Source organism: Zootoca vivipara, chromosome 6 (assembly GCF_963506605.1).
Source record: "Zootoca vivipara chromosome 6, rZooViv1.1, whole genome shotgun sequence".
NCBI classification, from domain to species: domain Eukaryota; kingdom Metazoa; phylum Chordata; class Lepidosauria; order Squamata; family Lacertidae; genus Zootoca; species Zootoca vivipara.
The window spans coordinates 29439809-29465391 of NC_083281.1; the positions used below are offsets into that span (position 1 = coordinate 29439809).

General features: G+C 39.9%; 1 protein-coding gene across 5 annotated transcripts in view; it reads left to right on the top strand.

Annotated features, from left to right (window-relative positions):
* The first annotated feature begins 434 nt into the window (after positions 1–434).
* EYA3 (EYA transcriptional coactivator and phosphatase 3) overlaps positions 435–25583 on the top strand; it is a 56864-nt gene continuing 31715 nt past the window's right edge. The window contains exons 1-4 of one of the 5 annotated variants that reach the window (XM_035116872.2): positions 3001–3292; positions 21542–21636; positions 21751–22342; positions 25226–25269. In XM_035116872.2, coding sequence (XP_034972763.2) covers positions 25226–25269 — 44 coding nt within the window. In that variant the 5' untranslated portion in view covers positions 3001–3292; positions 21542–21636; positions 21751–22342. Of the gene's footprint in view, positions 587–3000; positions 3293–9465; positions 20432–21541; positions 21637–21750; positions 22343–25225; positions 25270–25583 lie in introns of those variants that run through there. The other 4 variants (XM_035116871.2, XM_035116868.2, XM_035116875.2 and 1 more) reach the window with 4 other exon arrangements.

The window sequence follows — 25583 nt, forward strand, 5'->3', positions numbered from 1 at the left end:
GTCCCCGTGGAGGAGGTAAGATCCTGTCCTCCAATGTATTGTCAACAATTCGAAGCACACCCCAGCAGCTTCAATGGGTAAAATCAACCCTAAGGAGGGAAGTGGAACCTGAGTAGCAACTCACATTAACATTTTAACATATTTACTCATCATTTTATTATATATATTCTTTGAGTGTTTTCAGAAGTAAAGTGTTATTAAATAAACCAATAGGTTTATTTGAACCAGGCAGAGGGGAATGGAAGGATAGGAAAATAAGAACCAGAAGGGGGCAGCACAGGCAAGAAAATCAAATACAAGGAAGCTAAAAAAGCCACAGATGTGTTTGTTGCACAGGCAAAGGGCCAAGTACTTTCTTAACAAAGAGCCAAATATAGCAGGTCAGGCGGTGCAAGATGAGACAGTTCTTGCCGGGAGTGTCTGAGGAAATGGTGGTTGCTACTTCAGGAACACGCAATCAGGACTTAACATCATCCTCATCTAACCCTTTGCTGTTCAACAAGACCATTTCAGGAGGTGACCTCTGATCTTGGTTTCAGCAATCTACAGGATAGAAATGTTCTCCATCCCAAGAGCTATGGGGAAAGTATGTATAATATGTCCATATCATAATAGAAAGGGGTTTTGGGTTTTGCTCTCAAACTTTTTATTTGGGAAAGGTTTTTTCCCCGTATAAACTTTCTGTATTATTACAGAACAAGCCTTACTACCCTAATACTTAATCAGAGCACATCAGTAGCCTCACACTAATAAAATCAAACCCATCTAGATGTTAGATGTACTTATTCCTTTAAAATAGAACTGCTACAGTTCTGAGCATGATTACTCGCAAGTCAGTTCCACTGAAACTAGTGGGACTTGCTGCCATGTAAATGTAGATTGAATAGAGCTGCAATCCTAATTACTAGGAAGTAGGGATCAATAGGACCTTACAGCTATTAAGTTCTTTTCTGGGTGTCTAACAATCCTTGTGTGGTTTTCTGTGCAAAAATGGGAGGATGCCTTTTAAAATATGTTATTTCTTCTAAAGTAGCTTTAGTGGCAACTGAAGAATTATCAAGACACTCTGTTGTTGGTTCACTACCCTTTTACATTACAGTGGTGCCTCGCTTAACGAATGCCCTGCTTAACAAAAATTCCGCTTAACGAAAGGATTTTTCGAGCGGAGGTTGCCTCGCTAGACGAATGCATTTTACGAAAAATTCGTCTAGCGAATCTCGGTTTCCCATAGGAATGCATTGAAATTCAAAAAATTCAATGCATTCCTATGGGATTCGCTAGACGAATTTTTCGCTATAAGAAAAGACCCATGGAACGAATTAATTTCGTCTAGCGAGGCACCACTGTACATTCATAGCATTATAAAGTTATTCAAACTTCCTAGTATTATAAAGTTCAAATCATGGTGACAGCCATTCAGCAAAGAAACGGAATGTTTTTGTACAGTGTGAAGACTACAAATAAGTGGTTAGATTCTACAGCCAGATGTCGTACCTAGGCTTACAGAGACGCTATAGTGATGTGTTATAAATGTAAAAAATGTTAAGGGCAAGAGAGATTGGAAAAGACTAATAAGACTGTGGAAAGGCTTTATTGTATTAAAATAAATAAACTAAGTTTACAAAAAAAATGCATTTGAATCTTTAGTTTAAAAAAATGCACATTGAGTATGGGTTGTTTTTACACAAGCATGGATTCTACAATAAAGCCTGAAAATATGTTACATGAGGCCACATGTAAGGGAACAATGGGCAAATCTCCATCCTGGCAATTACTGGAAGAGAGGCAATCTGGCAACTCCACACACATCATTCTAAGATCTTGTGAGTTAAGGAAAAGCTGGAAACTGGGAAAGCCAAAACCCCTCAGATGTAATTGACCTCACTTAAGTTTTTCTTTGCCCAGACTGGCATACTTTTAGTATGGGTAAGGGAGATTAGCAGATTTAGATGTTATGGGCAAGACACCATTTCAGAGCCTAGCTTAAGATAAAAGGCTGCTTTGAACTTCAGAGAGGAAGGGATTACGTATACAAGTAGAAAGTTACAAAAACTCAACACTTTCTAAGCTGAACCCTTGCGATAGACAATGGGTCCAAATACTTCATTTTAGGAACAAAATAAAAAAATTCCTTCCAGCAGCACCTTAGAGACCAACTAAGTTTGTCATAGGTATGAGCTTTCGCGTGCATGCACACTTCTTCAGATACCTATAATTCTTCAGATACTTCTTCATTTTAGGAGTGTGCTAGCATAGGGCACCCCATTGCCCAGTTCTTGGAAAAGCTGCTCCAATTAAGGCAGGGGTTGCTGTGGCCCTGCAGTTGTTGGGACTGTAACTCCCATCACTCCTGGCCAACGATTATGCTGTCTCGGCTGCAATCCAGCTGGTTCTGGACTGCCACAGGTCCTCCATCTCTAGTTTAAAATCTAACCTGCCAAGGGGTTTCAGGATGGCTTGTTTAGGCTGACTAATGATAAAAATAAAAGTTCTTATATACTGCCCTGTGTCTTAAAGCAAACCAGGGCAGTGCACAACGTAATAAAAATTACATGCATGCATTTATGTTTCGTACAATCGGCTGCGTACACACCAACTATCGAAAGCGCACGACTTCCCACAAGGAATCCTGGGAACAGCAGTTCACACTAGATTCTCTACCTCCCAGCACTCTTGAACTACAGTTCCCAGGATTCCCTTGAGGGAAGTCGCGTGCTCTAATCGCACGGCGTGCAGGCAGCAGCTGCGGCGGGCGACACCTAGGGGCGGAGACGAATGACGCCGCCACATCTGCAGGCGAACGACCGCTGCTTCCCCGCCGCCCTTTGCTAACCTTTGGAGAAGGTCGGGTCCGCAAAAAAAGCGGCGCATGCGCTGCAATTGACCAGCCTCTTCAGCGGGGAGCGAAGGCATACGAGGCCAAGCGGGCCGCTGCTTGACAGTCACGCAGCCCAAACCTCATGCTCCTCTCTTTCCCCCGCCCCCGGCTACCAACGGTCACTTTGAAAGACAGAAACAAGGCGCCATGGGGGGGGGGGGGAGAGAAGGACTCGCCTCAGAGAAGCCCATAGCAAAGATTCGGCCAACCAAATCCCCGCTTCCCCCGCTCGTCACTTCCGGCATAGAACTTCCGCTTCCGGGTGTGAAGCCTAGCCGAGGTTTGCCGAAGCTGGTCTCGGTTCCTTCCTTCCCTCCCTTCCTTTTTTTTCTTCCTTTCTTCCTTGAGAGTCCGGTCCGTCGCCGCTGCCATGTCGCCCAGTGCTGAGGTCGGCCGCGCAAACGACTCGTCACGGTGAGAGGGGAAAGAGCTCTTACTCCGCCTCTTTTCCTCCGCACTCCCCCCACCTCACCCGCTCCTTTTTCCTCTCGCGCGATCGGCTCGCGGTCGGTGGGTGTGGCCCGGGCAGCTGTTGGCGTGGCTCCTCCCCCCTCGCTCGCCGGTTACCTTGTCAGTCCGGGCAGGGAGGGAGGGAAGGAGAGCGGTGGGAGGGAGAGCTGCTCGCTCCCAGGAACGGCGTGGCGGACTTGTGGAACTCACTGCCACATCATGCGTGTGATGGCTTTAAAACATGGGCAGAGAAGCTGTGGCTCTGCATATGGTGTCGCGCTACAGCTCCTCAGCAGCCGTGACCGTTGGCCGGTCTGGCGGGAATTGGAGGCTGATGACGTCTGGAGGGCCGCAGGTTTCGCATTCCTGCATCTAAAAGCATACTTCGATTGTCACAAGGTTGATAGGGGTTTTTGGAGAGTCACAAAGGTGAAGAAGGTGTGTGATCCTCTGAAAGGAGGGGGAGGACACAGCAACGGCATTGCTTTGCATTGTAATTTTTGGTGGCTTAAATAGAGCCACCATGTTCAGAGGCAGTGTATCTGAATACCATGTGACAGTGGCGATGCACCCAGGTGGAGAAAGGGCTGTTATTTTCAGGTCCTGCTTGTGCAACCCCCCTTGGCCATATCTGGTTGGCCAGTCTGGATTCTGGGCTAGATAGGAATTTTGGACTGATCTTGAAGTACCTCTTATATAGGGGTAGTTGGGTCCCTGAGGGGTAGTTGGGTCCCTTGTTTAAAAGAAGATACAAGTCTAATAATATAGGACTCATAACAAATAAAATGTCAGCTCAGCTGTCATGCCGATGTTGGGCCTTTTCTCTGGTGGTCTGTAGTTTTATTTGTTCACTGGTGATTTGAAAGGGGAGGAGGGTGGCATGGCTGCCAAGTTTTCCCTTTTCTCGCGAGGAAGCCTATTCAGCATAAGGGAAAATCCCTTAAAATAAGGGATAACTTGGCAGCTATGGGGTGGTTGGAAGTAGTACCCGGTAAGTGAAGCTGAAAAACGTGAATGGAATCAAAACAGGAATGGTCCATGATTCTGTTTTGCCATTTGTTTGTTCTGTGTTTGTTCTGTTTTGCCATTTATGTACCCCAAGTTAATTTCAACTCCCAGGTGTGTGTTCTTTGATTGCCCTTGTGTGGACTCTGGGAATCTCAAATTGTTGAAAAGATTCCTGAACCCGGGCACAAATGGGCAGTGGTACGACAGTTGTGGCAAAATACTGTACAGTACTGGTATTTCACCAATTGTTTAGTCGTTTAGTCATGTCCGACTCTTCGTGACCCCATGGACCACAGCACGCCAGGCACTCCTGTCTTCCACTGCCTCCCACAGCTTGGTCAGACTCATGTTGGTAGCTTCAAGAACACTGTCCAACCATCTCGTCCTCTGTCATCCCCTTCTCCTTGTGCCCTCAATCGTATTTCACCACATGTTATTTTAAATCAACTATATTGGATCCAGAACTGCAATGGGACTAATACCAGGAATAACATTTCAAAAATAACTGGCATATCAAAACATTATTAAGACATCCCTAGGAAGGGATACAAAACAGATGATACATGTTGCTGAACCAACTTCCTATTGCTATTTGAAGAAAAAGGTACATAGGTCAGACCTGAACCAGAAAAATGGAAAAAATAACTAATTTTAAACTCTAATGGCTACAAATAAAGATTGGGGGTACAAGCATACATAGTTTATTGCTCTTCACATATATTGCTCCTTGTGAGACTGTGTGTGGGTGCAATTGCAGGCAGCCCAGCCATTTCCAGGGGAAGGAAGCCCCTTGCTGCCCCTCTTTTGGCCATGGGAGAGGAACTGGCTAGGGTTTCCCTCCTCCAACTCCTGCACCCAGAGGGTGCCTGGTTTAATAGACTGCAGTATAGTGTAATGATAATGATAATTACAGTATTATTATTATTTGTATCCCGCCCTCCCTAGCCAAAGCCGGGCTCAGAGCGGCTAACAACAAGTAAAAAAAGCACAGTGTACATAAAATCACAGTCAATTAATTAAAATCAACTCAGAATCAAATTAATAGCAACCATTGGGTTAGAGTTCTATGAGGATTACAGAAGGAGAGAAGGGGTCAGACTGCCTTGGCCAAAGGCCTGGCAGAACAGCTCTGTCTTGCAGGCCCTGTGGAAAGATGTCAAGTCCCGCAGGGCCCTAGTATCTTGTGACAGAGCGTTCCACCAGATTGGGGCTTTGGTCGAAAAAGCCCTGGCTCTGGTCGAGGCCAGCCTAACCTCCCTGTGGCCTGGGATCTCCAATATGTTTTTATTTGAAGACCGTAAGGTCCTTTGTGGTACATACCAGCAGAGGTGGTCCCATGGGTAAAACATAACTTTTATATGCATGTTGTTGTTTAGTCGTGTCCGACTCTTCATGACCCCAGAGCACGCCAGGCACCTCTGTCTTCCACTGCTTCCCGCAGTTTGGTCAGACTCATGTTGGCAGCTTCGAGAATACTGTCCAACCATCTCGTCCTCTGTCGTCCCCTTCTCCTTGTGCCCTCAATCTTTCCCAACATCACGGTCTTTTCCAGGGAGTCTTCTCTTCTCCTGAGGTGGCCAAAGTATTGGAGGCTGAGCTTCAGGATCTGTCCTTCCAGTGAGCACTCAATGTTGATTTCCTTAAGAATGGATAGGTTTGATCTTCTTGCGAGGGCGAACTAAAAAAGTAGTGACTCACTTTACTGCAAAAATTTGCTTTACTGTAGTGGTCTAGAACTGAACCAACAGTATATTCTCTGAGGTATACTTGTAGTTTTTGTGGGAAAGGACAGCTCAGTTATGGGACTGAAAACAAATTCCTGTCCTGAGCATGTAACCAGAGGCACCCTGTTTCTTAATTCTAGGAATATTTCTCCCCTCGGCTATATTTTTACACCTGGTTTCAGTTGGTGGATCTTGAGGTTCTAATAAAAACAACAGCAAAAAGAAAATAGATCCTGCAGCAGCAGAAAGAAAGACCCAAAAGCTAACTATGAAGACTCAGGTAAAATAACTGAGTAATGGACGTGGTGGCCATTTGTGTACATGATCTTGCATGCTATATAGACAAACCTGGATTCCTTTGAAATCTGGGTTAGCTAGGAGATTGTAGTGGAGCATTCACACAAATGGTCACAATGTTAAACACAACCACCCCATTATAGAATTGTGGAGTTGGAAGGGACCCCAAGGCTAATCTAGTCCAACCCCCTGCAATGCAGGAATCTCAGCTAAAGCATCCATGACAGATGGTTGTCTAACCTCTGCTTCAAAGCCTCCAAGGAAGGAGAGTCCACCACCTCCCGAGGGAGTCTATTCCACTGTCAAAACAGTTCTTGCTATCAGAAAGTTATTCCTGATGTTTAGTCAGAATTGTTCCCTTCCTCAAGCAACTTGGCAGAGTGGCAGGGCCTTGTTTCTGAAGCCAGTCCAAACTTCAGAGAATATTTGAAGAGCAATTGCTAAGAGGGTTCTTTGCTCTTTGCCCCAGTTCCAGGTTTGGGAGTAGGACAAGAGCTTGCCAGGGGTGGGGGAGCATGGGACCAAATGAGGCTCTAGGATTCTCTCCAGGCCACAGTAAAATAGGCTTTAACTCACTGTTAAACAGAGAGAGACACTGATAGACAGTCATGAGGTTATGAGTGTACACTTGCCTTGTACAGTACTCAGATCTTAGTTTATATCAGTTTTTTAAAAGAGACAATATGATTTTTAAAGAAAACTTAAAAGGAAAATTAGATTTCAGTAAAATTCTGATTTTTCTCAAAATTATTTTTATTTGCATTGTTTTGAGCCTGTTACTATGGTAACCTGGTTGCTAAAGCATAAGCACTAAACCTGGTTGCTTACTGCCAAATGGCATGGCTGCTTCTTGCTTTGAACAGTGTTCTAGTCAGAGGAATAGGCTAATGCAAAGCACTAAACATGTTTTGGAAAACAAAAATAAAAGATCTTGCTAGAGATCTATACAGGCAGGATGTGCCAGAATCTTGCGGCCTTCAGTGCTCAACATGTGAAACTGTTATGTTTTAATTGTCTACTTACGCATCTATGAAAACAAATAAAAATTACTTACAAAAAACACACACCACCCAACAACATATTGAAGCCTTGCACACGTTTGGAACATTTGGCTCTTGCTGGCAATTGAAGCAAGATAACTAAATTAAGACTGATGGCAGCCTTAGTTAAATAAATACAACTCTCGTTTAGTGCTTTGATTTTGTCAGCCAACTGCTAGCAACACAGAAAGCTTAAGGCTGCAATCCACAGTGCACTTGCTGAACAAGACTTTCTTCTGAGTGAACATGCTTAGATTGCATCACTAATAGCTCAATCCTGTGCATGTCTACATGGAAGTAAGTCCTCCCTTGTCAGATTGCGGCCAATGTGTTTCTTTAAAGCTGATTATTTTTCTTTTAATTATCCTGTACTGTAGTTGCAGGTGTTCATAAGAGATTTTAACAGATTATTCATAAATACTAGTTGATCAGATCAGTTCATCTGTCAATGGGTAAAAACAACATTTCTGAAGCCAGGGATATTCTTCCTGTGTTTTTAGATTATGCACATATATACCATAGTAAGCAGGATCATTTATCTTTCATTGGAAACAAGAATGCTTCATTTAAGATGCTGCAGTTTTTAAGCACTTGTACTAAGAAATTGTGTATATCTGCTGCCTGATAAATGGGAGTTCCTTTATACTCAATGTAAAAGTTTTAAATTTTGTTTATCTGGCTAAGTAATAGACTAAATGTTGTAGATGTAATTTTGACACAAGGAATAGGGCAAAGTCTTGGTCTCATTTTTTTGGTGTGTGTGTACAAACCTTGACATCTGTTTTTTGGTGGGATTTTTAAAATTGTGAATCAGTTTGGCAGCCTGGAATGTTCCCCAGGAACCTGTACTGAGTTTCTGAACTTGGAGCTGACATATTGATTTCTTGACTAAGAACCATTGATGGCCTGCTATTCCAAGAATTCTTTCAGTCCTCTTTTAAAGCCCTCTATAACAGGCATGTCCAACAAGAAGTAGAGTGTGATCTACGATCCAATATAAAAACTGGCAGTGATCTACCACCCAGGGATGGGTGCAGGGTGGGTGGGTGCACGCCGCTGGCTGCTTCTCCCAAAGGGGCAGGGATGGGAGCAGGGTGGGTGGGCAGTTGCTGGCTGCTTTCCCCAAAGGGGGCAGGGGTGGGTGCAGGGTGGGCAGGTGGGCGCTGGCTGCTTCCATCGAGGGGGCAGAAATGGGTGCAGAGTGGGCGGGCGATGCCGATCCGGCCTTCTCACCCTGCCTCCCTCCACCCCTGCGCAGGCGATGCTCTCCCCCACTCCCAGCACACACTTCTCCCTCCCTCCCTCCCGCTATTGAGGAGTGTACTGTGCTCCGGCTGCCTTGGGCCGGCGATTGACCCAGATCAACCCCGTGATCGACTGATCGATCAGGATTGATGGGTGGGACCTAGAGGCTCTATAAGAACATAATAAATCACAAAACGCTGCTTTTTAATTGGAGGTTTTGGGGTGCCCAATAATTTGCATGGCATCTGAATTCCCAGTTGTCTGTGCCCTCTGCTGCTAGATTATGCATGAAAAACAATGCATTCTGCTTCAGAATTTGGATTTCTGACTCCATCAGATCATTATTATTTATTTAATTTGTATACCGCCCTATAACGGTAAATCTCAGTGTGGTTTACAACATAAAATTGCACCATAAAAAAACCACAAAACACATAATAAAAACAAAAACAGAGGCAACCCCATAATCTCCCCTTCCACAACACATTTTATAAGGGCATTAGCTGTCAATCAGCCAAAGGCCTAGTTAAATAGGAATGTTTTTGCCTGATGCCTGAAAGTGTATAATGAAGCTACCAGTCGAACCTCTCTGGGAAGAGCATTCTGCAAGTGCAGAACATTCCTTCCACTGCAGAAAAGGCCCATTTGTGTGTTGCCACCCTTTGAACCTCTCGTGGAGGAGGCACACAAAGAAGGGTCTCAGAAGATGATCTATGGTTGATTGCATTAGAAATATATATATTCCAAAGGCATGTCTGAAAGCAAAGTTTTTAAAATATGCCTAAAAGAAAGCAGGGATGACTCCTGCTGAACTTCTGTTGGCTGGCTCCTGAGAAAGACTGCCCAAACCTCAGTGGCTTGGGAGATTTCCAAAAGTGCCCAATCAGAAGTTGTCAGTGATCAAGGTTGTAGCAGCATGAGGAATCAATCAGTCTTTAAGATACTACATTTATTTCTCACTTTTCCCCTAAGGAGCTCAAAGTGGTGTATGTGGTTCCCCAAATCCAATTTCATTCTCACAAAAACACTGTTTACATTATGTTCAGCCGAGAGACAGTAACTGGCCCACAGCAAGATATAGAGAGCTTCATGGCTAAATGGGGATTTACTCTTAACCACTCTTAACCACTACAGTATTCTGGCTCTCAAATCCAGGGCTACCTTGGGAATGTGGAACTAGTTGTGTGATTTTTTGGCTCTTTCCCAGTGATAGGAAATGTAAGACATGTTGAATAATAGCTAGATTAGTGATAGTAATTTTAACAATTTATTGCTTAATAAATTTTTTAAAATGTTGTGGTTCCTTCATTCTGGCTTCACAATATTTTTGAAAACGGCAACATAGGCAGTCAGCTCTGTAATGCAAGCTCATCTTAAATAAATTATAGCACTTTGAAGTTGTGCTTACAGCTAGAATGCCTGAATTATTTTAATTTTTTTAAAAAAGATTTCATATTGAGTATTGTTACAAAATAAAATATAGTACACTGTGCTTTAAAGGGTATTAGATTTGTTCCAAACATGAAGGTTTTTTTCGGAAAAGCAACAGGCAGTGCTGTTGAAAATTTGTTTGTGACGCCTCCAGGAAAATTAGGTCATATGATGTAATTATAAGACCAGGGGGGAAAAATCTCGAGCTGCATTGTTAAGCATGCTAACAGGATTTATTTCTGAGTCAACATGGTTAAGATCAGGCTACAAGTTGTTTAATAGATATTATTCTTTGTTACTTTAGTAATTGATTGTATTTATTATCTAAGGTGGTTGCATAAGAGTGAGAAAGCGACATCAGAAATCCCTGCTTTTCCCCACCAGCCAATTTTTCGGTGATCTGTTCTCATTTAATCCGTTTTTTCTGCAGACTGAACCAAATGCTGTATTCTGTCTGTGTTTGAATTAATGAAAAGCCATTGTTTCAAGACACTGAATGGAAGCAAATAACCTCTCTATATATGTGCTTTGCTTTTGAATTTATAAAACATGAAAACGTATACCACATAATATTGGAGTCAGCCTGCATGCTGTCTTTTGCAGTGTAGAGAAGCATTTCAGAGTTTTGTCTCATTTTGTAGTTCTATTCCCACCTTCTCAACCTGTGTTGGAGTTCTGTTTAGGTTTTCTTTTTTAAAACAGTCTTAACTTAACAAAGTGATATATATTCTCTTCTCATTGTTTTGTTGTTTCCTGCATTTTGTTACCTGGAACATCTTTTTCTTTTCATTGTCTCTCCTTTAACATTTTTTTGCACACTCCCATTACTGTACTGTTGCACTTCTGGGGGTGTTTGGCACAGTTAAAATAAACCCAAGTACCATACCCCCCCCATCTCAGAGATGTGAAGGAACAAGGAGTATGGCCTCTTCTTAAATTGCTTCAGAGTTGCAGAATGAGTACTAATTATTTTTTCTACGGTTTTGATTAGCTTTATTTTATACTTGTATTTTTAATTTGTTTGTTAACTATTGCATGAACGTATTTATTGATAGACAATCTAGGAGTATTAGAAATAAATAAATAAATACTAAATGGGAAAACAAAACATCATAATAGTGCAGGTCTCCTGGGGCAGCTGTGCTTCAAAATACATGAATTTTCATTGGGTGTATTTTAAATAGTTTTATATTATCACCATCTCCCAATTTATACAGTGCTTCTCATACTGTTTTTTAAAGTGCTTTTCATTCATTTATTATTTGAATGACTCTTCTCCCACTTTTCTACGCCAAAGTGTACTTGAGGCCGCTCACAATAAAAAGACACCTGCAAATCAATTTTAAAAACCCAATTAAAAAGCAATAAAATGATGCAGGTCTATAAAAATCAATACAAATTGATATAATGCAAAATGTTAAAATACAAATCACGAATAAAACAGTTAAAATCCGGCTGCTTAAACATCAAAGAAGGCTAATAAAGAGAATGCTTACTTGAATTTTGTTATTTCTCATCTATCCAGCCAAAGGGTTCAGGGAAGATAATGATGCTATTAAAAAAAAAGTCACTTCCTTAAACGCCAGTGGCATTCATATAGCGCCCCACTCCTAATCAATCTCATTTTCCATTGCAGAATCCAGCTGCCTCTCCATCATGGTGTTTCCAAGATTGGCAGTGTTCAGTAATACATGTCAGAAAGACAAGGGATGAGTGATTGGTGTGGGGTTTCAATGGAAGCAGGATAAGCCACATACTAAATATACGGTACTACAGCTGTGGTGGCTGGAACCTTAAATGGCTCTTTGGGGAGGAGAAAACGGAAGTTGATGCAGAATTCCTGAGTGCCTAATTCAAGGACATGATGGAGTGCTATCCAGGACAGCTGACCCAGAAGTGAGTCTGCAAAGACCACCTAGCATGTGACAGTTGTGTTAAGACAAGCTGCCTGGGAAGGGAAAGGAAGATTCCTTGAACATGGTCTGTAAATTTGGCTGGACTCTGACAGTAAGAGGAGGGCACTAGGAATCAAATATATGTTTTAGTACTGACATATGCTTACTTTTTGGAATGAAAGTAAATATACCTGTTGCAGCGATCTAGTATCCCAAGGAGTGGAGACAGGCACAAGTCCCTATCACATTGTCCTAAACCAAAATAGACATACTGCCGTTCTGTTTTAGCTTTATTTGAGAATGGTGCTATACTTTTCACCCCGGTGTGTCAGTTTTCTACACATTTGCGAAAGAGGCTAGTTTTCTGAATGGAAGGATTTTTATTTTAAATGGGGCAACCATCTTAAGTGGCGTAGACCAGGGACAACTCTACCATGTGGTTTTTCGAAGGTTGGCTCCAGTTCATTCCATGGGTGCAAGAGACCACCTTGGTTGCGAGTCCTGGGGAACATGCTTCCTGGCTTGCATGCCTTTTCTACCTGGCCTAGGAAGGCAGGGCAGGGGTTCTGTTGCTGTTACTGTTGCCTTAATTGTTTTAAACTGCTTTTTAACTTGTGTGTGTTTTTAAATTGGGGGTTTTGTTGATTTTTTTAAATTAAGGGACCTAAGATGTGCCTGGGAAGAGAGGAGCTGGGGAGAGCAGGGATGACCCCAATTGATGTGGTTTTGTGCAAGGGGAGGTATTGTATGCAGGAGGGGCACACGGCATGCAGACAGTTAGCAACTGTGCTGTGTGCCAGCCTTCTTACAACCTGAGGAGTGGTGGTTGTCCTTTCAGCCAGCCCTCAGATGTGCTTGGATGGTTGTTTCCAGAGGGTGATGCTTGAGGAATGCTCTTTGGCCTTGTGGAGCCTTCAATGTGGGGTTCGATTTTATCCCCCATGCTGTTTAACATCTACATGAAACTACTGAATGGGGTTATCCAGAGTTTTGGAGTATGTTGTCAGCAGTTTTCTGATGACACACAGTTCTACTTCTCCTTTACATCTGCAGGTGTGGCTGTGGATGTGGTGGACCATTGTTTTGCCCTGGTAATGGACTGGATGAGAGCCAACAAACTGAAGCTCCGTCCAGACACTGTTAATGGTTGGATGGGAGGTGGCCTGCTCTCGATGGTGTTACACTCCCTCTGAAGGAGTGGATATGTAGTTTGGGGGTACTTCTGGATCCTTTGCTGAGTGCCTTACACCCTTATTTGGACAGGGATAGCCTAACTTCTGCCATCTATGCTCTGGTATACATAGGGAATAACTGCCTGAAGGTGGTTCAAAAGCTTCAGCTAGTGCAGAATTTGGTGGCCAGGTTGCTAACCATGGCAAGATGATTTGAGCCTATTACACTGATCCTGGCCCAACTGCACTGGCTGCTAATTAATTTTGTGTTCTCATTTTTTATTTTTTGTTGTGAACCACCCTTTATTAATAATAAATAAATGCAAACATAAATACATACAGTAAGTAAATACATAAATATTCACCAAAATATTCAGGGTTATATGTAAAAGAGGTTTTGTAAACAAATTTTATGTAAATCACTTCTGATTATTAAGGTTCTGATGATTAAGTGGTATATAAATCCTGTGCAATAAATAATAAAGGGGTGATTAGAAGGGTGGTGGTTTTCTTTTATTTGCTTTCTTTGCAAACCATTTTTTTGCTGCTGCAGATGGATGAAATTGCTGGAATCCCCTTTCCCTCCTTGTTCCTTGCAAATGGAACAGAGAATTTCTTACTGGTGATTGTTTTTGTTCAGCCCTAGTTTTTACCTCACTTCTGCATCTTTTTCCACTTTTTATTTATGTTATGTGTTTGTCATTTCCAGTCTTACAAGTAGACTCTTTTCTTTAAAAGGCATCAGTTTTGTTTCTTAGTCAGTGAGGGGGTGTTTTTTAACATCTTAAACTTTACTATAGTACACCATAGAAGCTGGATTGTTTTTGAAATCTCTTTCTCATACCAACCAGTTGCTTGAGCAGACTGCAGCCATGAAGGCATACCCTCTGACATTTCACAAACAAAACTGGGGATGCTCTTATATATTCATAATGCCGCAATTCTGACACAAAGGATTATTGTACTCTGCTTAAATATTACTCATTGTGGATGGCTCCTTCTTGATTGCTGTATCCATTTACCTTGCAATAACTGCATGCTAAGAGCATTAAAAAAGAAGTTTTCCCCAAACCTACTGACACCTCCCTCTTGTGCATTGGTGGCACCACTTTGGCAATATAAGGATCCATGCTTGGAGAATTTGCTGTTAGTATACTTAGGAACACAGGAAATTTCCTTATATTGAGTTTTACCATTGGTCTATTTAGATTATAGTATTACCTACTGCATGGACTGGCAGTGGCTTTCCAACATTTTAAATAGGGAAAGATCTCTCTCAGCCCTACATGCAATGCCAAGGATTTAACATGGCATGCAAAACAGATGGTCTAGAACTGAGTTGTGGCTCTTCCCCTCTACTTTCCACTGGTTAACCTCTGCCTCTCTAGATGCTGTTGTGTTCCAACTTCTGTCAGCCCCAAGCAGCATAGCCAATGGTCAGGGATGATGGGAGCTGAAGGGCAGCAATATCTGAATAGCCATAGACTCCTGCTTTACAGGATATAAGAGGCTGTTTGGAAAAAGAAGTCTAAACACTCAGCAGTTTGCACATACATCTGTGCACCTGAAATTGTACTAAATTGTGTACAATTGTACTAAATTGTGGTCACACTAAACATTACTTGTTGCATTTCTGTTGGTCAGAAACTAGGGGAAGGGAAACCACAACAACTCCCATTATAAGAAGACTGGGGAAGACGTATATGGCACAGAACGTTAATGTATAAAACAATGTACTGTATACTGTAAAAGGAGATTTTGGAAGGGATGTCTAAGGCAAAAACCCAACATTCTTTGTAGTATGTATTTGTAGTATATATTTATTAGATATCGGAACCATAAAACACTATCAGAGTCTTGGAAGTAAACTAAAAAATCAGCGTGGAAACAAAACCAGTGTGATTTATATTAAAAAGCATAGATAAATGTTATATATTTTATTATCTAGTTTGATAATGTTTTTGTCTTTTTCATTTCTTTAAAAGGAACATTATCCCATCTTAGATTACAGTGCTAAGCACGCTCGCTCGTATGACAGTTAGTTCTATTACAGATGGAGGGATCTGCTCAATGTCATTTCTAAAAGAAATTGTTGAAGCCTAAGGGAAGAAGGGACAGATACTGGTACCCAAAGTAGTCATTGTCCTTGATATATTGAGAAGACATGTGTGTCTTTGATTATTTTCAAAAGCAAAAGGCAAACCTCATTGCATTTTTTTAAAAAAGAACTTTGTACCATAAAGGCTTTTAATAATATTGATAGATTGTTCATTCTTCAAATTAATTTAAAATACCTGCTTCTGTTTTCCATAATAAAGGGACTATGGATTATGACAAATAGTTATATCATCTTCACTTAACTGATTTTAGCACAGATTGACACAGAATGTGAGGTTGGTCTCATCTTTGAATTTTTATTAATGACAATAATAAGAAGCGCAAGTGTTGAGTCATGGTATCTTTATATAGAAGCACAAAAATTGCATCTTTTGTTTGATAGCCACCTTTTGATTCAATGAGTCTCAAGACAGAGTTAAATGAAATGAAGCGAAATGCAGTCTATAATGCGTTTGTAATTTGTCGCGTTCTGCTTGTTGTGTCCTTTCTGTAAAGCTTCTGGGGAAGCTTTTGCAACCAGAGGTTGGTTAATGAAGCTTGCTTTTTTGCTCTGCACAGTTTCACATGCATCTGCTTGTAGATGCTGTGAGGGTTTAGCATTTAAGTAATTTGAAGATCTAAGAAAACAATTGGCATGGGCATTAAACGTTGCTAAGCAATAGGAAATGACACTTTGTAGCAAGGGAAATGTATACAACATTGTTGTTGGGTTTGGGAAACGGTGGCACAGGCTTCATTAAAGCTGCCATTTAAAGAGAGAAAGTTGTTGAAAAGTAGCAAATCTGAAGAACGAGGCCTTTGGGTTCTTTGATTTTTCAGGGTTTCTGTGAGATGGAACCAACCACGCCAAGAAGCTGTGGTATCAAAATTACTATTTGGATCAAAGGGAGATTATGGTTCTTATTCGTGGTTCTTGGTTTAAAACTCTTTTCTGTTGACAGATAAATCTAGTGGGTGAGGGCTGTGGCGGCTGTACAAGAAAAAGAAAAAAAAACCCAAATACTGCATCAGGGAAATGGGATTTCTGTCTGCTGCATGGAATATGCAAATGAAGTAAATGTGTGTAGTTTGTATGCTTTTATGTGTTTATAGTCCTGGTGATGTTTAAGAAGCTATGCAAGGGACTGAACTCCACCACCCCCACCACCCAGCTACCGGAAATCCTGTTAATCAACAACCCCCCCCCCCAATACTTTGTATTGCATAGATCAGCAGAGAAGGTGGGAATTGTAGTCCAAAATATTGGAGAGAGCCAGGTTGGAGACACTTTCAGGCCCATTATTTCAGCTATAAAGTTTCATTTGATGCACTCTAATCTACGAAAGCGTATGACATAATAAATGTGTTAGATGCCGCAATGCTTTTTGCTGTTTTTGCTGTGTCAGATAAGGTCGCTACCCCTCTGGAAGTTGCAGTCATCAGGTCTAGAAATGTGGCGTTTTCTGCAAATGGAAAGCTGAGATTCTTGGGCTATGATGAATTCTGTAGCCAGAACCAAATCCCCTGCTATAATATTAGAATACGCACACCTGTGGAGAACTGGTATTAATGATTTCAACACAGTTAGTTTGGATTTATAAGGTATAGATAATCTGTAGCAAAAACTCTTCTGCAGAAGTGCCTACTTGGACATAAAGCTGTTGTTTCTTTATTCTCCCTGGGATTATTTTTAGTGTTTTGATCTCCCTTGAAGCATTTAATGTTTCAGTATTGCCCTTACAACATCTCCTTACTAATTTCTTTAATTTTATAAGCTAGCCTCTTTTTTTCATTGTTCCAGGAGTGCATTATGTTAGCCTTTTTCAAAAATTAAAAATAAAACGTACGTTCAGACACATTTAGCCTTGTTATAGGCAGGAGTGCGGTTAAAACATGCAGTGAGGATTTGAGTGCAAATGATGCTGGTATTTAATATTTCTCAGATTACAGACATTTACCTTTAGTTTGTATGAAATGATTTGTGTTTTAAGGATGCAACTGTAGAGTTGGGTAGAGTAAAAATATTGAAAGCAATATTTCTAATCACTTAGTTTTGCATCATCAAGATTTGTTTTCAGAGCACCAACATGATTCTGTTTTTGTTTCATCTAAGAATGAAGTGGGTGTTAAATTAAAATCTGGTAATGTCTAAACATGGGTTTTTGGATTTGGGCATATTTATTCTTTGCTGTTAGATTTGAACACAATGTATCTTTAAAAAGGAAAGACATACTATCTGTTATATTTTATAAAGATTTGGAGGAATGGATTTGGAATAAGATTATGCACACCATGATTAGTCCAAATTTCAAAGAAAATGTGTTTACCAAGCTATCATATTGTGACATTAAAATATTTTTATCAAATGGCTAATTTTGGGAGATGTAACCCCACCACTGTTGACTTATGTTTTGTTTTGGGGGCCTAAGATTAAAATATATGGAGAAACTAGTGAAATCTAAAATAAACAGAAGAACAGGTTTTGATTATGTTTACTGTCAAAATATATATCATTTGTTGGGTTAATTAAAAGGGGTTCCCTTGTTCCAAAGTAAGATATCAAATTTGTATCAAGCTTGTTAGTACCTTTAGTGTGAAATGTTTCCTATAACTTGGGGGAGGGGGACACCCACATTTATTCGCAGTATTTCTTACTGCTTTCTTTGAAAAAGGTTGTGGCATATGTGATGAAATAGACTGACTAAGGTAAATCCTGAGCGGGAAATAAAAAAGTTCATAAATCTGTATGGATCAATATTTATCGTGTACTGGAAAGAGGAGTTTATTAAGCCATGGTTTATTATCCTGTGAAGGATTTTCTAAATTTGGCCAATGAGATTGTAAGTGTATATGGACTGTGCCACTTCAGATTGCAAGGGTTCAAATAATTTAACAACTGCTTTCCATGTAGAAAACCAGGGTGGCAGGGAGAAGGTCCTAGCCTAGCCTTCTCCTTGGAATATGTGATTTTAAAAAAAGGAACATTTAATCATGTGAGCCCCCTTTTTAAAAAGGGGAGGAAATGATTGAAGTTTGCAGCCCAGACACAACTTTATACTGCTTGGAGGAAATGTGACTTGAAATCACACTGCAGTAATTTTGCATTGAATTATGTACTGTGGATTTCAGTATTTCTAAGAATAAATGTGCGCTTTGCTTTTCTGGACTGTGTTTTTAGTTTCCTATGCAAAAGGGTCTCTTTTGGGGAAATCATGAGGAATAAAGGCATTAAACTGCAAAACAGATTTTTCTTGCCTATAATTGATTTTTTTTGTTTGGAGCTATTAGTCCATTTGTGTTGCAGTTCTGAATTAAAATCTTCAGAAATATTTACTTTTTGGTGGTAATACATAACATTTAGAAATCTAAAGCTTATTTAACTTGTTCCTAATTAATAGTGCTGGAGAAGGTTAAAATGTGATGCTGGAACCTAAGAAAATATAGCCAACACTGTTGGAGGCTGGCACTGTCAGATTTTCTCCTGTCTCCTAAAATTTTCTTACCTAGGATCTTTATTTTTTGGAAAATTAACCTTTGTAATATTAGAAACAAAAGAAGATAAATGCAAAAAGGATTGCATTTCTATTATAATACAGTAAACAACACATATGAATAAATAACATTTTGGAACTTACGGTTTCAGTATATGACATACCTAATTTAAGTAAATTTGTGTGTGGTCGAGATTTTTTCTTCATAGATTGAATTAGTTTCCTCATCACATAAGTAAAGCTGCAATCAGATACACAATTCCTTAGCGGTAAGTAGGCTGATACAGGATTGCGCAGCTAAGTCTGCTTTAGGAAGTTTAGAAAGATTAAAGGCCAAAGTTGCAAAAATGTTTTCCGTATGATATATACACAAACGTTTTGTAAAATAAATGCATGAAATTCTCCATGGAAGAGTTAACCTTTAAAAGCCAACTGTTGATAACTATCTTACTAATGCTAATGCACACTTGACATTATTGTTGATAAACAATCTTATAAATCCTAGTGCAGGGGCATATTGGCGATAAACCATCTTACAAATCCTAGTGCAGCCGCAGAAAGACAGAGTGAGAGCAGAGAGCAAGTAACATTATGTTTAGCAGAATCATTTGCTTTTAAATTTTAACCTTTCCATGGAGAGTTTCAGCACCAAATGCAGTTTTTAGTTGCTGTTGGGTTTTATGTTATCTTCTGACCATTTATTTTAAGAAATTGTTGTTAGCCATCTGCTGGAGCCCTTCTCTCTGTGCCTTCCTGTCAAGGGTACAGCATATAGCCATTTGACTGAGGACCTTTTCTGTGGTGGCACCCCAAGTAATACCCTGTTTCTCATATTTTAAGGCATCCCCATAAAATAAGCCATAGCAGGATTTTTAAGCATTCAAGGAATATAAGCCATACCCCGAAAATAAGACATAGTGATAGGAGCAGCAGCAATGCCGGCCACGGCAGGAGGAGGAGGAAAAAAATAAGACATCCCTTGAAAATAAGCCATAGTGTGTTTTTTTGAGGAAAAAATAAATATAAGACGTGTCTTATAATATGAGAAACACGGTATTGGTCTCTGCTAGTAATGGGAATTGGTTGAATTTTCTCTCTCCTTCTGAGTTAAATAATCTAATTGTGGTTGGTATTGGTTTTATTTGTTTGTACAGTACTGACTTTGGAATTTACTGTTCTTTTAATCTTCTTGTCATGAATTTGTTGTATGACATCTAGAGAACTGGTGTTTGTGGGAAATTATGGATAAACTGTGGAGCTTGTCTGCATGATCATCATTTCTTTTCCAGGCAAAAATATTTTTATTCTTCAAGGAATTTTAAGCATTTTAGTTCTGCTTATGACAAAGTGATCTGCTGGCTTATCGTGATATTATTGTGACTCTTTATTGTCATTTTCTTTGTTTTTATATTATGTTGCATATTTTTCCGTTCTTGAAGAAGAGCAGTATAGTAATATTTTGCATAAATAGATAACTATATAAAACTATATTGAACTAGTCCAGCAATTTTGATTCATCTTTACATTGTTTCTGTTTATCATTTGTGGCTAGAGAGAATACTTTTTCCTGTCCGTTTTATACTGAAGTATATTCAACCTGTGCATTTTTTAAGACAAATCTTATTTTATGCTGCCTTTAAGGCCAAAATCCTATCAAGAGATCCTAGCATAGTTATAGAACTATGAAAACCATATAAGTTCAGGTAGGTAGTTGTGTTGGTCTGACGTAGTCGAAATAAATAGAAAAATTTAAAAATTTAAAAATGGTCCAGAATCAAATAGCCACTGCAGAGGCAAAAAGGATTTATCCTTAAATATTTTGTGGGACAGAAATATTTTAAACACACCCAAAGACTGCAAGAAAGGAGGCATGATGGATTTCCTCAGAGGTGTATAGTCATGCCGTCACCACTGAAAAGGCCCTGTTTTGAACGATTGTTTACAAAAATTGCAAGATGTGCTCTTTTGACTTTCAGCTGTTGGTGGCTTTCTAAACTGATAGTTGTCTTTTTCTGTTATTGTTTGTGTTATTTGTGTTGTTATTCTTGGAAAATAATTAGAGCAACTAAAAAGAAGTGGCAAATAAAATAAACAAGAAATTAAGAAACTGGATCCATCTCATTTCTCAGCGTGGTTCACCTGATGCCTCCAGGAAACCCGCTGGCAAGGCATGAAGACAATACCACCTTGCCCCAAACTGATTCTCAGTAGCATATTTGTTAAGAGCCATTGGTAGACTTTTGTCTAGCCCCCTCCTTTAAAGCCATCTATACTAGTGGCATTTACCTGTTTGTGCAGCTGCGACTATAACTTTTGTCCTGGTTTTGTGTTGATGATATGTGCCTGTGCATGTGTGTGTGTGATGGTTATGTAAGTGCTCTACATTAAAGCAGGTTAGATTGTATCATAGCATTCACTAACAACATGGCCTGGACTTTTATCATTTTAATGTAACTCTGGTAATCCTGAAGTATTTCTGCAAGTGCCCCACACGTGGCTCTTCTGAAGTACTGAAAATGCTGTCTTTTGTGCAGGCTACGTTGCAAGGGAAATGTTGTGGAAATGTGCCACGTGCCGCGGGGTGCACACATACACTAGTCTCTGTTATCTTGCCGTATCTATTGTACCTTGGGGCTTAATGGTAAATCCTTGCTGTTTCCCCTACGTGAATGTGGTGTCTCTTTGTTTTGGGCAAGCCCACCTGTTTTGTTTTGTTTTTAAAACTGACACATTAGATATGAGTGTAGTCACTGATAGCCTAGATGATAAGCACTTCCAAAAGTACATAAAGCTATGACCATCTTTTGTTCCAGACTTTGAAGACAGCAGAGGAAGACACACATTCTGCCCACTGGAGCATTTTGAAAAGACATCCATGGAAGAGGTACAAGATTTAGCGGAACAGCCTGTGAGTATATAAGAGAAACTGCAGCGGCTATAGACAAGCATATTTGTGTTTCACATGAATGAGGGAGTCTTCTGAAGTGCGTTACATTGATTCTGTGTCCTATTTGGCTTGCAGGAATAGAAAACAAAGAAGTAGAGGATTTTATATCTGAACCCAGTGGCTAATAGGCAAGATATTTGTAACACCATAGAGTTCATTGATAATATTTTAATGAATTTATTTTTGCCAGAAAAGAAATTTTAGAAGCAGTTATTTCAGTATTATTTTTTCATCTCAATATTCTGTGATGCTGCAGGAAAAGGAAGTTTTAAAATTCAACTGTAGCTTTCTTGAGTGTACTATTTGCTGGCGATTGGAAGCTGAAATTCTGACTTGGGAACTTCTGACATACAAATGCGTGCAAAAAACGTTTGCCTAATAAATCTAAACAAGTATTCATCACAGTTATTTCTATACCTTCTGTTCCATAAATACTGCTTTGGAGCAATTCTTCATTCAAAAATAGCTCTTTGCATTTGTACACAAACTGAAATGCAAGAGGCAGCTACCTAAAGCATTTTGTGTAACTCTGGGCTCAACGCAGTGAACAACAACAACAACAACAACAACAACAACAACAACACAAGAGCTTCAGATAGCTTCCCAATCTGACCTTCATCCCATCACTTCTTTATACTGTCTCCTGAAGGTTCCTAATTTGGAACAGGTAAGAGAATGGAGGTATAGAAATATTAAAGGATGAAATTTCTATGGAGAACACTCATGCCAATGTCAAAATGTGGCAATGTTAGCAGTAGCCATAGGAGGAATATTAATTCTTACAAAGGTGTATCATGTCAGACAATGAGGTTCCAAACAAGATAGACCTTTGTAAATTAAACTTGGGAACCTGAAGATTTTTGTAGGGACTGGGGAATCATGTTTTCTTCTTGGCAGATACTCAGAAACTCAGTGTTTTCTAAGTACTTTTCTTCTGTTTTATGGACACGCATTTGGATTATTTTTTCAATAATAAAAGTTAGGAAACAAAATGAAATATTTCGATGAATTACTCTTACTATCCCCCCCCCCCCAATGATTCTATGGCTCTTTCCCAACTGAAACATATAATTTAATAACAACTGAGAGGGAAGTTTTTGCGCATGAGAGAAACATTCTGAATCTTAGCTAAGGGATACAGAAGGCTGTAGAGACAAAAGATGTGAGTGCCGGGAGGTGCATTACATAGGATGATGTTTAGGAGACTATTAATGAATCATTGTTAATAATAATAATAATAATAATAATAATACCCATGAATAAATGTTTTAAAATTGCAAATTGTGCTTTTGTTTTGATGCAGTTAATCTTGTTATTATTGCACGGGGAGGAGCTTAGGAAGCTGCCATATAACAAGCCAGGCCATTGGTCCAATTTGCTCAGTACTGACAACACTGGCTGGCAGCAGCTTTCCAGAGTTTCACGCCGGATTCTTTCCCAACCTTACCTGGGATTGGACTTGGGGCATTTTGTATGCCAGTCATGTGTTCTGCTATGGCCCTTCCTCAATATTTTTGTAAAAACAGTGGGATATAAATCAATAAATTATAATTACTTGAAATTAGTATCATTTATTTGTTTAGAGTATTTATATCCTGCTTTTCAACAAAAAATCTCAAAGCAGTTTATGTGGTACAAAGGTGGCTATCAAACACTTTTCAGTAAAGTCATAAAGTAATTTAACAATTAGTAATAAAGTAATAGATGTTAACACTAAGTAATAAAGCAATTTAACACTGTGAGCTTTCACATGTAAATCTTCTATCCTTCAGTGAGTACTACTACTACTACTACTACTTATTACATTTATTTGCCACTTACGACAAAAATGTCTCAAAGTGACTTGCTGTTATAAAAGCATATCTAATGCAATGGCAACAACAACAGCAGCAGCAGCAGTAACAACAACAACAACAACAACAAATGATCACCAGATTGTCATGTTTCCTTACACCATGTAATGTATTGACATTCTTCACTTTTTGGCAAACTTCTTCAGCTACCACTGAATCTCCTGTTTGCCATAAAATGTATGCATCCCCCCTGAAAAATATTGCTAGCTTTTCTGCCGCCACCACCTTAACAACAACAACAACAACAACAACAACAACAACAACAACATACCACCCTTCATCCAAATATTGCAGGGTGATTTACAAGATAAACTTTCACTGAAAAAGTTCCAGCTTTCAGAATATTTGCAGTAGGGAGTTAGCAGATCATGGAAACTGTTGGGCTTCCAGTGGTTTCAACACAAGAAACTGCCTTACACCAAGTCAGAACTTTGGTCCCTATTGTCTACACCGATAGGCAGCAGTTTCAGGCAGGGGGCATGCCTAACCCAATGCTGGAGATTGAACCTAGGACCTTCTGCATGCAAGGCAGATCCTCTCCCACTGAGTTGTGGCCCTTGCCCAAGTGAGGTGCATTTGAGGAAGGAAATTTTTTATACTAAAATCAGCTTCAAGTGGCTAGTTCTGTTTTGGCTGAAAGATGGAAGAAAACAAAGGCTCCGCTTGCTCCTCTAGGCTGCGCTGTGCGCAACATTTATATAAGTGCTCTAAATTAAAGGTTAGATTGTATCCTCTTATTGACATAGTAACCCAGACTTGATAATTTAATGTCGCTTCCCAGTGTTATTTCAGCACAGATGGCTATCGTTAAAACGTGCTAAGTGATCTTATTACAAGTGCTGTAGACGTGTGCCACATGCCAGGTTTGCAGGAAAATTAAAATTTCTTATCTGCACTTGTTAGAGCCCACGGCTTAATGGCAAAGCATTGGCAGATCTTTCCAGATGTGAGTCTGGTCTTTCGTTGTCACTTCCCTAGAGAGAGGAGAAAGGTAGAAGCAGACGATACAGGCTCACTTTGGCTGATTCCCCTGAGCATGGGTCCTAACGTGAAGTCTGAATTGGCAAGCTATAATTAATGGCATGGGTGGGGAACTGTTTTCAGGGCCACATTCCCATTTTGGAGGCCACATGCTAGTAGTGGCAGAGGCAAAAGCGGGTGGAGCAATGTAAATTTTACCTCAGGCAATAGGCAAGTTTTAACACATTCTCACACCTTTCTCTGTCCTCCATTGTGGCAAGCAAAAGGCCTGATCACAGTATATCCCAGGCAGGCAAAAACTCTCAAGGAAGGTGTGAATCTACAAAATTCTAAGAAAACCAACAAGCGAAAAGGGCAGTAAGGGCACTAGAAGAGGGTAAAACTACTCATATATGCCTCACTTTGTTAGGGTCCAGTAGCTCTAAACTTGGATGGGAGATCCTGTTTTTAACATATTCCTCACCATATTTACAAAATAGGAAAAACCAATTTATGAAAACTAGATATTTTGGATAATAGCTCTAGGGTACTTTGGCTGCTTTCTTAATCGTGGTTCCCCGTAATGTTTGAGACAAACCTTTGTGACTCTTACACTATTTAGGCAAACATAAATATATTGATTTACTACCAGCAGCATGCAGCCCTTTCTTTGTAGTATTTTTGTTGTATTAATGACATGGCTAACCTGATATCACTGAATATATTCCTCTTTGCAGATGAAAAAAGCCAAGATGCAGGAATCAGGCGAACAGCTGTTAAGGTATGTCATTCTTGAATTTGTTTTTAACTGCACTTGTCAGATTTCTGTGGGGGTTTTGTATATTTTGTTTAAAAGAAAGAGCTATTACTCTGTTTATATTTTTCTTTGTACATCGTTTTAGTATCTGCTGGACATTACAAATCTTGCTTGACTAATCTTTACAACAACCCTGTGAAAGGTTATTAACATTTATTAAATGTTAATATTAAATGTTATTAACATTTCACAGATGTGACCAGGAACTTTAAAAAGAGCCATTTGTTTTCAAGGCTTTCATGAAGTAGGGATTGGAGCCAAATCCAGAGAGGGGAGAA